General features: G+C 39.5%; 1 protein-coding gene across 3 annotated transcripts; it reads right to left on the reverse strand.

Annotated features, from left to right (window-relative positions):
* Nucleotides 1–273: 273 nt before the first annotated feature.
* Pcdh18 (protocadherin 18) lies at nucleotides 274–12,769 on the reverse strand. 3 transcript variants are annotated; one of them, XM_015479039.2, is made up of 4 exons: nucleotides 9,788–12,764; nucleotides 8,955–9,040; nucleotides 8,701–8,864; nucleotides 274–2,282 (listed from the first exon to the last, which is right to left on the reverse strand). In XM_015479039.2, exons 1-4 carry the CDS (start codon nucleotides 12,272–12,274, stop codon nucleotides 1,615–1,617), a joined length of 3,405 nt encoding a protein of 1,134 aa, XP_015334525.1. In that variant the 5' UTR covers nucleotides 12,275–12,764; the 3' UTR covers nucleotides 274–1,614. The 3 variants fall into 3 exon arrangements, with proteins under 3 accessions (XP_015334525.1, XP_015334524.1, XP_048668025.1); XM_015479038.2 differs by having other exon boundaries at nucleotides 8,955–9,043; XM_048812068.1 differs by having other exon boundaries at nucleotides 2,145–2,287; nucleotides 8,955–9,043; nucleotides 9,788–12,769.
* Between the last annotated feature and the right edge of the window lie 451 nt (nucleotides 12,770–13,220).

The following is a 13,220-nucleotide window of genomic DNA, read 5'->3' on the forward strand; positions in this document are numbered from 1 at the left end:
ATGTGTGTGTGTGTGATGTGAATAATATTTCAATAGTTATTTCCCATTTTTTTTAACCTTTACATTCCAAATACTTTTACTTAAACTAGTTAAAATCTGATCAACTACTTTCATTCCCATGACAGATGTCAGGTTCATTTCCATTGGGTTCTTGTTTGCCAGGGCAGTTGGAAGTCCCCTCTCTATTATTTGGAAGCCAGCACTGAGTCACCTTCTCAAGAAGGTGAGGTGCAGGCAAACCTTTCCAACACATGTATACGAACAGGACACTGATTATGGACAGCTCCTTAGCTTTACTTTAATTTTCCTTTTATTTTCACTGACAGTAAAATCTTCTGGAGAATACAATCAAGATAGTGTACTAAGAGAAATAACATTAATAGAAGCTTGATCATAAATGATAATAGTCATAATAAGGATCGCTCTTAGCAAGGCATTCCACACAGAGAGATAACAGCACAATAAATAAAGAACTTCTCATTTGTCACACAGCAAATAGAACAAAATTGCCATAACAAAAATGTGATTTTTATAAATGTTCATGTACTAAAAATATAACAAAATATGAAGTCATGCACTGGAGAAAAAGCTAAAAGTGAATAGTTATAGCAAACAAAAACATTGCAAAGGATAAAAACATTCAAGTATTGTGAGAGGAAGGAAAGATTCAAATAGATGGTTTCAAAATAAATCAATTATATTTACTACACTAGGAGGGACACTGGCATAACTTTGTCCATTAATACTTGGCACTGTTCAAATGCATACTGTTATCCATTTAAAGAACAAATTCCATTTCCTTCAATGGCATCTCGTATTACAAGGATGGAATGAAATCCACTTTTTGCCTTAATTATAAATTCACTACAATACTCTTAAGACCAGGCCAGTGTGACATCTTGCATGGCCTGGGAGTCAGAAAAACAAAACAAAACAAACAAACAAAAAAAAAAAAACTGACTTTATTCCTGCTTACATCATTGTCTAAAAAATTTATTTGAAATACTCATCTCATAAATATTCTTCAGATGCTTTCTAGTCCTCAAATAAAATTTCACTTCCCTTTTCAATTTAGCTGTGAGAGTTGAACCGTAGGAGCTACAAGAGAGCAGTGAAAATAATAATAATAAAATAGCTTAACATTTTTTACTAATGCTTAATTTTTTAAAGCATTGGGAAAAAAAAAGATGGAGAGCTTAATGGAACCTAGAATTACGCAATGCATTAGTGGGGTTGTTCATAGGGCATAATAATTCCACCCCAGCTCAACTAATATAAGCAGTACCTTTACACTTTGTGGTTGAATAGCATATCAGATTGAAACAGTGGCTAGTTTCTATATGATTAGGAAAGACATGTTTGTCATGGGAGTAAAAAAATAAAATTTGTTTGTTAAATTACACATAAATATAAGGTACAAATGTATTTTTAAAATACAGATTAAAATAATCACACTTGCATTGTGTACATACGAAAATACAGTATTTAATATTCAATATACACAGACACATTTATGATAAATGCAACTATTTGGCAACGCCAGTTCTTTCAGGGCTTTTCCTGTCCCCCATTTTCCATATACATATGGAAAGCAAAAAGCTTGGCTAAAATCTCCTAGCTCTGGCGCACGTCTTGGAGCAGTTTGTTGATCTCAGCCACCAGCTCACTGGCATCCATGAGTTCGTGCTTCCCATCATTCAGGTGGTTGAGCACATTGTCAAAATCATCTTCTTCATAATTTTCAGGGATCTCCTCCATGGCTGGCAGCCACTTGGAAGAAGGCTGCACGCTCGAGTGGGTTCCCAGCGCAGGCCCAGGGTTGCTGGTGGGATTTTGGAAGTGGGTACTGGCTGCCCAGGCCGCCACCCCTGGTGGGTAACCCACGGTTTTTGTTGGCGCTGGTCCCTTCCGACGCTCCAGGGAGTTGGACCGATCCACCTCACTGCACTCGGGGTAGGTGTCCAGGGAAGGGGGCAAGAGGCGCTGGAACACGCTGCTCATTTCCGAGAGCAGGGAGGACGTGCTGGTGTCCCCGGGGTCCTCGTCGGTTGGGGAGTCCTTCCCAAAGGTGGAGAAACTCTTCTTCTTCTCACCGGCTTCTGCAGCCTGGGGGTCGTCCTCAAGGCTCTGATGGGGATGCTGCTGCTGGGGCTGCGACGGGAACTCCTCCCCAGGAATGAACATGTTGCTCCTGTAGTCCGAGGAAGGCGAGGGCAGCGGGGGCATCCAGCACTGGTCAGAGTGGCCCAGGACTCTGCACTCCTCTGTGCACAGCCTCATAGCTGCACTCAAGGAAAAGCATTGAGGGTTCGTTATTATAGTTAGCATGCCTCAAAATGGTGGGAACATGCAATAAATATCTATATTTTTTAATTAGATACAATGAGAGAGGTTTCAACTGCCACCATGATGCTAACCTGCTCTGGGAAACATTAGCTAGACGACGATAATGGTTTTAATCTGAATACGATTTTTATAGACCTCCATAAGTCATATCTGCTGGTGTATTTTTTTCTCATTTATTGAATGAGGAAATTCATGCTTTGCAGGAATATCCTCTACTTAAATAATGAGAAGCGAATGGATAATTTATACATGAAAATGACTGGAAAACTTCTAAGATATGGGTAATGAACGAAAAGCTGGACATAATTCTAAAAAGTCAGCTTGGAAGGTGAAATCCATAACTTTAGAATACTACCAGATGATCTCCTTCAGTGATGACTTTCTTGATATTGAGGTTTATCTGACCTGTTTTAGTCTTAATGGAGTCACTGAAAATATAATTGGCTATCAGGTACTTATCCTTGTTAACTTCTCTCAAATGTTATATAATTCATTGATTGATTTATTACTTAAAATAGCAGTGGGAAGTATCCTTAACTTATTTGTCATCTGCAGTTACCCTGTTATAAAGCTTTCGTTTAAAGCTTCAAAATATACTAATAGTCAAATGCATGGAAAAGTCACTAAAAGTCAAAGAACATGAAAAATCCATTACTGGGTTCTTGTAGACATCCTGATGCCCTAGTGAAATGTGAGTGGCCACACTCAGTGCAAATAATACACAGGAGAAAAGCAGAAAAAGAGGGGAAAAGACCTCCACATTTGGCAAATACAAAAACTGACCCACGTGAAAGATAGGAAATGAAATGATGGAAATTATACTCCAGGAACCATATTTCAGAAGTGAGGTCTTTTCAGAATCATGATTTCAAATTAGACTAAAGAACAGAATTTTGGACAATGCTAAATGACTCCCTTAAATCTGAAAAAAAAATATTGGATTGATATTAGCCATATGCAGATATTCAGAGCCATGTTAATAGATTTAGCTACTTAAGAAAGATTTCCCTTCCTCGAAACTACTGCAATAGGGATGGCTTTTGAGGGATGCCAGGCCCCTTGGCAGGGGAGAAAGTCATCTACTGTGCTGGCTGTGGTATCCCCACCACCTGGTGAATTATCTGCCTAGAATACACTTTCACTATGTTTTTTTCTGATGAAAAGTGAAGAAACTGATGTTGAGTTTCAGGAAAAGTTAAATAATCGTCTTCATTTAAAGGTGTAGGAACCACTCTTCTTCAACCTTGAAAACTTTGAGATAGCTCTGTTCTTAAACTCCCTCTGGACCTCAGACCTTCATGGAAAGGGGGGAATTTGAGGAACAAAAATGAGAGCAAGTACTGTGAGGGAAATAGCTGGACTGCTTTTAAGGGTGGAAATACAACAGAAATATGTTGCAGTGTGGGGAAATGCAGAGAAGTGTGAATACAAATAGCATGTGAATCAAGATGGGGGTGCAAGAGGACACACATGGGTTATCATTTATGTTACTTTGCTATTTAGACCAATTAAATTCAAATAAGCAAGGGTGACTGAAGAATCAAAGCAGACTTAGATGTCTTGACTTCCTATATTCCTACTTGAAAATCTGTACCAAATGATGATTTGATGTGGACAACAGCAAAGCAAGTTGAACGTAACTGGAAAAACTTACATAGCAGTGAGGTTTTCTCTTCAGTGAAATGACTAGCATAGTAGGAATGATTTTTTTTCTCCTTAATTCCTTGGGTTTCTGAAAATGGAAATGGAACCTGTACCCACTGTCTTACTCACATCCTGTCAAAAGGAAGGAGACCAGACCTGCTGACACCTCTTCAGTTGTTTTTTTCTGGCCTTAAACTCTGTGGCTTTAGGCTTGGGAAGGACTCCCTTGATAGCTGATTGGCTTTGTTTTCTTTTAAAGTTTAATGATGGGGTGGGGGGGGAGAATTACATAAGCTTCTAAGAATCCTGAACATGATCAAATTTCCTAGATATCTGAATACAGTGAATGTGTAAACAGCAATAATTTTTTTTTAAATGGGGTCATTAAAACAATCTGACAGTTCACACTCAAATTATATTGACCACTGGAATTACCTTTAAACAGTGAATGCTCTTTACAGCTCCACCACAATAAGTAAATGGGGCTTTAGTTATAAATAAATCGACTTCAAAATGAAAATTAATAAGAAAAATGATGAAGAATGACTAACAGAAAGATAGCAAAAACAATAAGAGAGGAAGAGAGAAGGAGGAGGAGGAGAATTGGTGCAGAAGACAGCGTTTCTTGCAATTTCATTGATATTCTGTGCCTTCTTCCTGGAGACTCAACTGTTGGAAAATATTCTCAGTGTAGATGTAACTCAGCTGCCAAGGTCCCATCCCACACTCCAGGGATCAGGATTCATTGGTAAGTGTCTATTTGTTCTGTTACTCCTTGAAAACTAATCAGGTAGTTTAGTTTCCTTGGGGGATGGAGGGCCTGGTGGAAAAGGAGACTTACCATCACATGAATTTATACTTTGTCACTGTGTGTCTTATTGTAAAGGTGGGGCAGAAGGCAGAACATAGAATATAAGGGGCAAAAAAAAAAATGCCAAGCTTCTATCAAGCCATTAGTCACAAGGTGACCAGTCATTTATCTACTAAGAGCCCACAACACATAAAGAGCACCCTGCCCTCAAAAGGCTTAAGATCTCATTCTGAGTCAAGGGTAATCAATGAGGTCATAAAAGCCTGATGTATCAAAATAGATGATGCTGAGGACATGCCAAGAAAGAGGGAAGAGGAGAGGTGGAGGTCGGTGTCATTAAGAAAGAGTAGCTTGAAATAAACTTTGAGAAATGAAAAGCATATACAGTGTCAAAGTCAAGAAAAATCAGGTTTTCATGAAGGCAGGGCAAAATGAACAAAGGATCAGGGTATGGGAAGGGGTGCCTTCATCTATTGCAAAAGGTACAGATACGGCAGAATTGAGAGTTGCGAAGCTAAGAGTGAATTTCACTGACCTTCAAATACCAAGCTAGTTTTGTTCAGTGTTGCTGAGCAACAAGAATCAGGTATTAATTTCAAGCCAAAAAAGAAAAAAAACATGTAAATTAAAATGCTCTGAAAATGTTCCTTAAGCTGTATGAAATACAGATTTGACTGAGGGAGGAGCCACTAGAGAGGAATATTAGCTCATATATAATAAGCCAGCCATGGAAGAAAGGCCAGAACAGAGCTTGGACATCTACCAGGAGAACAGAGAAAAATGAGAAAGAATGCTTAGAGTGAGTACTCACAGATGACTGATGATAAAAAGTAGAGTAGACTCAATGAAGAAGGAGTATCAAAAGAAATAAAATCAAAAGCTGTTACAAATCATCCTGGTAGAGCAAAAATACATTGGGAAAAGGGAGATTTTGTAGACATATGCTTGATATTATAGTTCAAAGTTGAATGAATAAGAAAGAAAATAGTTGACAAACACAAGCCAAAAGACAAAAATGCAAGCTGACTTGACTGCTCAGAGTGTAGTGTATTTGTGTGGGAATTAAAAGAATGAGTGACCAGAAATGACCCTCCCTTTTGGCAAGCAATGCAGCACAACATAATCTATATTTGTTCACAGACTAATGCAGCAGAACAGTTGGAATAAGATACTTAAGTCCTAAAAACATACATGCTTTATAGAAAACGGTCCTGAACTCTGCTAATGATATTCAGATGTGGACTTACATTTTTCTCTACTTAGAATATTTCCTGGGAATTTACATTTACAAAGGACAAGTTCTATACCTTAATGTGCCGGTGGAAATTGCTAGGATTAAATAATAATCAGAATGATTCACCCAATTAAGGGAAACCATCTAAAGGTTCTCAATAGTCACATTGCCATCTATGCTGGCCAAACATGAATACACTCCCTTGATGGACCTTGGGTGATTTCCTGGAACTCTGTGCCTCCAGAAGAGCTAAGACCATGCACCATGCAGAGGCAAGTAGCTAGCTAGTGAGGTAAAAATCTATCTTTTATAATATAATCTTCTGTAATACAACACCATGCACCAGCAAAAGAGTTCTCATTATATCCCTGGATTGTGTGATTGTATAAACATGGAATGTTTGGTAAAGGGTTGTCTACAACTTAGTGGAATGATTCGTGGTGACCCCTTCTCATTTTGAAAAGAAATGTGACACAGTTGGAGCTCAAAGTTATTTACTGAACAAGATACACACAGTTTTCCTAGAGTCCTGGTCTACCTATTGTCCAATGTTTTTATTCCTTAATATTTATTGTTATTATTATTCAATTGGTACATAACTCTCCTGCCATAAATATATTAGAGAGGTGGTAAATTTGAAAACATGAGAAATAAAAAAGAGGAGTCTTCACCTCTTCATAAAATTAAAAAACACAATTATATGTATATATATATGGGTTGATATAATTAAGTGGTAGAGCATGGGCTTAACATGCACAAGGCTCTGGGTTCAATCTCCAGCACCAAAAATAAATTAATTAATTCTAAAAAATAGAAAATTAAAAAAAAACAGACTTATGATTAGCCATTAAAATTATATGATTCTAGAATTTATAAAGTCACTAGCATAATTTAGTCCCACAACTGGCAAGGTTATTTATCTAAGGGCAATTTATTCTCCATTTTACTCTGATAAAAAAAAATCTAAATTTTAATGAATAACTTCATACAAATTTTAATATATAATACAAGAATGATATCATGCCCATTGCATTTTTGTGAGATAATATAACTTATTATGGTTTTCAAGGGTGGGGTTCTGTGAGAATCACAGTAGCACAGAGTCATGGAAACTCAGTTTCTTCATTACCCAAATAAGAATAATAAAACTCATTGTTTTTGAGTAAGGTCATACATAGTCAGGGATTTCCCTTAAAAGTGGTCTCTAGGGCCTATTAATGTAAAAAAATGGATAATTGGGCAAATACAAGCTGTCATGGACATCACAGCTCTTTCTGCACATTCATTCTTCCAGAGATGTCCCACTCATTGCTGAACAACAGAAATAAGCAACATTTAATGGTAATAGGGAGGCTAGTAAGTCCTCCTATAAAAACAAGTAGGCCATTCAATTTATTAAGGGGGAAACCTGTTACTTTATATATATGCTAAAGTAGTGTTTAGAAAGGTGGAGATTGGTTCAAATCTCCTGTCTACCATGTACAAAATGCCTGATATGGGATCCATTTTCTAACCTTTATAAGCTTTGGTTTTCAAATCTGGGGAAAAAAAAAAAGATATGAACATCCTGTAGCCACCACCACTACAACCAAATCCAGTGTCAAAGCAGACAGTGCAGGTAGAGAACTCCAGTGGGCCCAGAGTGCTGAGCCTGGCCCCGAGTCACCCTGGGGCATGGCTGGTAACCATTCCTGCTGCCACTGCTGCTCTGGAGTCCTGCCACCATGACTTCTACAACTTGTAACAGCTGTGTTCATTTTCTACACTCTCTTATTTATCTGTATTTGAAAATGTTAGAACCAAGATGAGCAATAGAATTCTGTTCTACCTTTCTTTCATTTGTCAAATGGCAGTCATTTGCTCCACCTTCAAAGAAGTTAAGAATATAAGTAGCCAAAAGAACACTTCTGTATTCCTGTAAGTTGATTTAACATTGTAGCCTTTAGGAATAGAATTGCTACAATGAGGCAGTCAGCATTTACCCAGTTGGTTCAGTTTCTCCTGTACAATTAGAGAGAAGGGAAACTAAGGAAAATGTGGTTCAAAACTTAGCAGACTCTCCCATCCAGCTGTGTGCTTGTATAGTTCCCTCTGGCTCCCTGTTCTGAGACATCACGGTATAGATGGACAATGAAAGGTAGCAAGACATATTCTATGCTCACCACCTTTTCTTTCTCTTATTTTTAGTGCTTAAAGTGTACCCTTTCCAGTGTATTTTAGTCTCTGATTTTGTGAGTTGGTTTCCATCACAGGAAATGCATCTTTCAAATTACAGTTCAGTTCACCACCATGCACCAAAACAGACTGAATAAAAACAACCACCCAGTAATTTTATACAGAGTTGCTCAAGAGTGTCCTAAGGCTCACTAGTTGGGGTAGAAAGAGGAGGGAAGTGGTTTGGTTTTCTATTCTTACCTTCACATCCCTTCTTTCTTGTCTTATTAAGTCTACATTCTCACTCCTTCTCTCCCAACTGCTTACTATGAATTTTAAGAAAATAATTTAAAAGTGTTTCAATTCTGTTCATTGTGCTAATAGTATGCAGACACAGATATCTTAGTGCAAAGGACAAATAAATAGGAAATAGAAGCACTGGAGGAATGTTTATTTTACTGGTGTTAGAGTAGACCTAGAAATAAAGTGTTATCTGTCATTACTCTCTTACCTGCTGGAATTCTTCCATCTGTGAGAAACAGGTCACTGAATCCCTCACCCAGTAGCCTGTCTATTGGAGAATCTCGCCCCAAATCATAATCACTGTCTCCTGCTTCACTGTCACCACGGCCACTGTCTTTCAAGCTAAACTTGTCCATGTCTTGAAGGGCATATCTAGAAACATCAATCATAGAAAATATGGTTTTTACACTTCAGCATTTATGTTATCTGAGACATAACAGGGAACACAAGGATAATGCATACCTATAACTCCTGGAGTATTTGTTTCCTCGAAAACTTGGCCTTGGCTGATATTGCCCTTGGTGAAGCATGGAAAGAAGCTGGGAGACCTGCTGGAAACCAAATAGACAGAACTGATTCCTGGGAAAAAAAAATCCTCCAAGTACTCACAGGCTTTAAGCAAAGAAAAACAGTTACTTGTTATTTCATACAAAGTAATGGAACATGTTATATCCATTTTAAAGATTTGCATATGTTGGATTGTGGCAGGCTGTGCAGCTAGTCACCAAATATAACTGAATTCCATCCCAGGGAGAGTTGGGTGATCTAATAATACAATTGACTTTTTAAAAGACTCCCTTTTAAATAACTGATTGATTTCCTTTATAGTTCAACATGGTCAGTTGCAAAACATATCTAAAAAAATGCTGTAAAATGCATTGTAAAACATCTAGATATCCAAAATATACAAAGTTGGATAAATAAAACAACATTCACTGAGATGGGGTTCTGGAGGCTTTTTTTTTTTCCCAGTAGAGACTATAACAATACCCTTTAACTTTTGGCTGTGCTGCATCTTGACCTGGAAAGTGAGGGTCTATATTTAGATATTTCCTTGTGTGCTTCCTGCTTATTTTTCAATATCATACATATTACATGCAAATAAATTATTTATGAAAAACTGAAAGCAGTATGCTAAGATGTGTGTACTTGCTACATGTACACATGTAGCTTGAATCCTGCTTAATTTGCATATTGTTACTCATTAATGAAGACATTTAAGAACTGATACATATACAACTTCTGAATATTAACACCTGACATTATCAGTGAATCTATGCAGTATATGATCTTACCTCAACAGCAGGAGTGGCGTGGGTGAGTTCTAATGAGAAATTCTCCGGCACATGGTTCGATGAGATTGTCACCAAACTGTTGAGTGACTGGTGACTGTTGTGACTCTGGCGGCTGCCCATCTGCCCTCTTTCTAAGGTAGGAGATGAAGATGGGGATGATCTGTGATGGGATCTGATGGGCAGAGTGCCATTTATGGTGGGCACCAATGTGATGTCCCCCTTGTGAATCTGCCTGGATGGTCTTTTAGGGTGATGCTGGTAAGTTGATTCTGCTACTCTGCAGTTGTAGGATCTAGTGTCTTTCTTTTCTCGGTTACACCTAGTTGCAAATAGCACCATAATAACCAACAGCACTGCACAAATTGCTCCTAAGGAAATAATTATAATCATGGAGACATCCAAGGATGCCTGGCTGACTGAGGTCATGGCTGTACTTGTCACTGATTCTGCATATTCAAAGATCATGCACTTCAGAAGGACTTTGGTATGCAGCTGAGGATTGCCTTTGTCCTGGATGATGACTGAGAGCTCCCATTCTGTGTGAGGAACAGATTCCATGCTCACATTGGTGTGGATGTCACATGATCGTGGATCAATTATGAAGATACCCTCCTCATTACCTGCTACTATGGAGCAGCTGAGCTCAGCATTGACACCAGAGTCCCTGTCAATGGCCCTTATTCTGGTGACATGAAAGCCACTTTCAGCTCCTTTGGGGATGGAGATCTCTGCAGTATTATTGTGCAGTGCAGGCCCTATCACCACAGGAACATTGTCATTTTCGTCAATGATGGTGAGCACAACTGTGGTATTGCTTACAAGTTGCTTCGGACTCCCTCCGTCTCTTGCTTCCACCACAAAAGTGATCTGACTCACTTCTTCATGATCAAAGATTCTGAGGGCATAAATAGCTCCATTGGATGGGTCAATGGTTACATATGTAGTTATGGAACTTCCCAGGATAAAGCTCTCCAAAATGGTATATGTCACTTGCCCATTTTCTCCAAGATCAGGATCTGTGGCTGTAACAGTGGTGATAAATGCCCCTGGCGAGTTATTCTCCGAGATTACAAATTCATATCGGCTTCTCTGGAAGCGTGGTGGATTGTCATTTATATCATTGATTTGAACAGTAAAATGTTTGACTGTAGAGAGACTAGGTGTTCCTTTATCCTCAGCGATTACAGTCAAACTATATTCAGATCTCTTTTCTCTATCCAGCGTGGCATTGGTCAAGATTAAATAATTGTTTTCATAAGTCTTTTGAAGTTTAAAGTGACCATGTCCATGAAGCTTACAAACTACTTCTCCATTCAGCCCAGAATCTTTGTCTTGAACCCTGACCAAAGCAACAAATGTTTCAATAGGATCCCCTTCGAAAATATAAGATATTTCTTCTTTGCCAGGTGACATGAGGTTTAGGTTAATTTCAGGTTTATTGTCATTAACATCTACAACCTTAATTATAATTTTGCAATGAGCTGGGATTGAATTTGGACCCAGATCTTGAGCTTGGACATCGATCTCATAGGATTTGGTGATTTCATAATCCACTTGCTTGAAAAGAGTCAAATGTCCTCTTTCTGAATCAATTTTGAAAGTCTCTATAATTTTGGGAGACACATGACTGCTGAAAGAATAGACAATTTTCCCATTAGCGCCCTCATCTGGATCAGTGGCATTCAGATCCAGGAGCAAAGTGCCCACAGGGGAGTTTTCTAAGAGTTGTATTACATAAGACTGCTGCTCAAAAGCAGGGCTGTTGTCATTGGAGTCCGAAATGCTTATTTTCAGTATGGAGGAGCCAGACCTCTGAGGCACTCCCATGTCTGAGGCAGTAAGCTGGAGCTCGTAGCTGGACTTCAGCTCCCGATCCAACTCTCTGACCACTATGAGTTCTGCATACTTGGCACCATCAGTCCTGGTCCGAACCTCGATGCTAAAAAAATCATTGGCAGAGAGGGAGTAGGTGTGGAGGGCATTTTCCCCAACATCTGGATCAAATGCACTGTCCAGGGGAATACGAGTCCCAACTGCCGCGCTCTCAGATATCTCAATAGGTATGAGAGATCTTGAAAACTGGGGAGAATTGTCATTAATATCCAGCACTTCGACTTCAATATGGAAGAGCTGCAGATGCTCTGTGGGTAGAGTGATCACATCAAACTCTATGGAACAGTTCAAGTTTTTCTGGCACAGTTGCTCACGGTCGATTGTAGCTCCTATGCTGATTTCCCCGGTATTCTCATTTACTACAAGTAGAGGAGAATTCCCCCTCTGCATGGCTCGAAAACGAACAGCAGAAGGATTAGGTAGCTTCAGTAAAACATCAGCCACATCCTCTGATAGTCTTGCAATTACTGATCCAACCCTCTGCTCCTCATAAATCCTGTATTTCAAATTCTTGCCCAGTACATCGCGGTTGAGAGACATTATCAGGAGTGCAAAAGCGAATGTAAAGTGCATTTTAGTATTCATTTGGTGCATTGGTCAGTTTATAAGATTTCCCTCACAGAGCAAGTTAAAACGGCAAAGCAATTCCCTCAACTTCCTTTGGCAACTTAAAGCTAAGCGACATTTGGTACTTGAAACTTGAAAGCGTCTCTTAATAACCCAGCACAGCAATTAATAGCTCCCAAACTTTTGTTTCATACACACCGTGTCACGACTTCCAGATTTCGGCAGGGAGTCCGAGGCTTGCGTTTGCTCGGCCGTTTGTCCTCTCTCTCTCTCTCCAGGCGGAAGAGTGTCACCTCCGCGTCGCTGTCCCCCTGGTGGAGTCGGAATCCATCTATTGCAGGGTGCCCGCGCAGTCTGCAGTGTCTCTTCCCCGAGCGATTCTTTCTTTCTCCCTTTCTCTGCTCGGCTGCAGACTAAACACCCGTGATTGCTGACTCCAGTCGAAAATCTGTACAACTTCACTTCAACTCAGACAAAGCTCTTGCCCGGCGTGTGTTGAATCGCTTCCAGCCAATCAGCTTGCTTCCCAATCAAAAGCCGATGGAGTCACCAAAGCGAGGGAGGGCGCGAGCCGAGGGTGGGAGCTGGGAAGGGATGGAGGAGCCGAGGAGGAGNAAGAGACAGGGGGAGGAGGGCGCCCTTCCTCTGAGCTCTTCCCTCCCTTCCCGCCTCCCTCCCTCCCTCCTTTCAATCCAATGCATTCACTTTCTCTGAGCGTGCCACGACAAAGGGGAGACAAATTACAGAAGAAAAACTTTAAATCAACTTCTGGTCGCCTTTATTTCTATGGCACTCTAAATTGTTCTTGTTTTCTTAATTGCCCTTTCTTCTGCCACAAACATGCACTCGTCTTGCTTTTCATAGTCCTTGAGTGCTGGTTTAACTTAAAATACCTCTAAGTGCATTTTGTTGGTGGAGGAATTTAATAAAATTTGAAAACTTGCTTCTAATTATGCTTCGCCGACCGCCTCCT

Source organism: Marmota marmota, unplaced genomic scaffold, assembly GCF_001458135.2.
Source record: "Marmota marmota marmota unplaced genomic scaffold, marMar, whole genome shotgun sequence".
Taxonomy (NCBI): Eukaryota; Metazoa; Chordata; class Mammalia; order Rodentia; family Sciuridae; genus Marmota; species Marmota marmota.

Bases quoted from the DNA above. Each gene is read 5' to 3' on its own strand.
- Pcdh18 (XM_015479038.2), bottom strand. From the start codon at position 12,274: ATGCACCAAATGAATACTAAAATGCACTTTACATTCGCTTTTGCACTC. The intron at 9,044-9,787 runs GTAAGATCATAT...TTTGGTTTCCAG, and splicing joins ACGCCACTCCTGCTGTTGAG to CAGGTCTCCCAGCTTCTTTC. The intron at 2,283-8,700 runs GTAAGAGAGTAA...CCTTGAGTGCAG, and splicing joins AGATGGAAGAATTCCAGCAG to CTATGAGGCTGTGCACAGAG.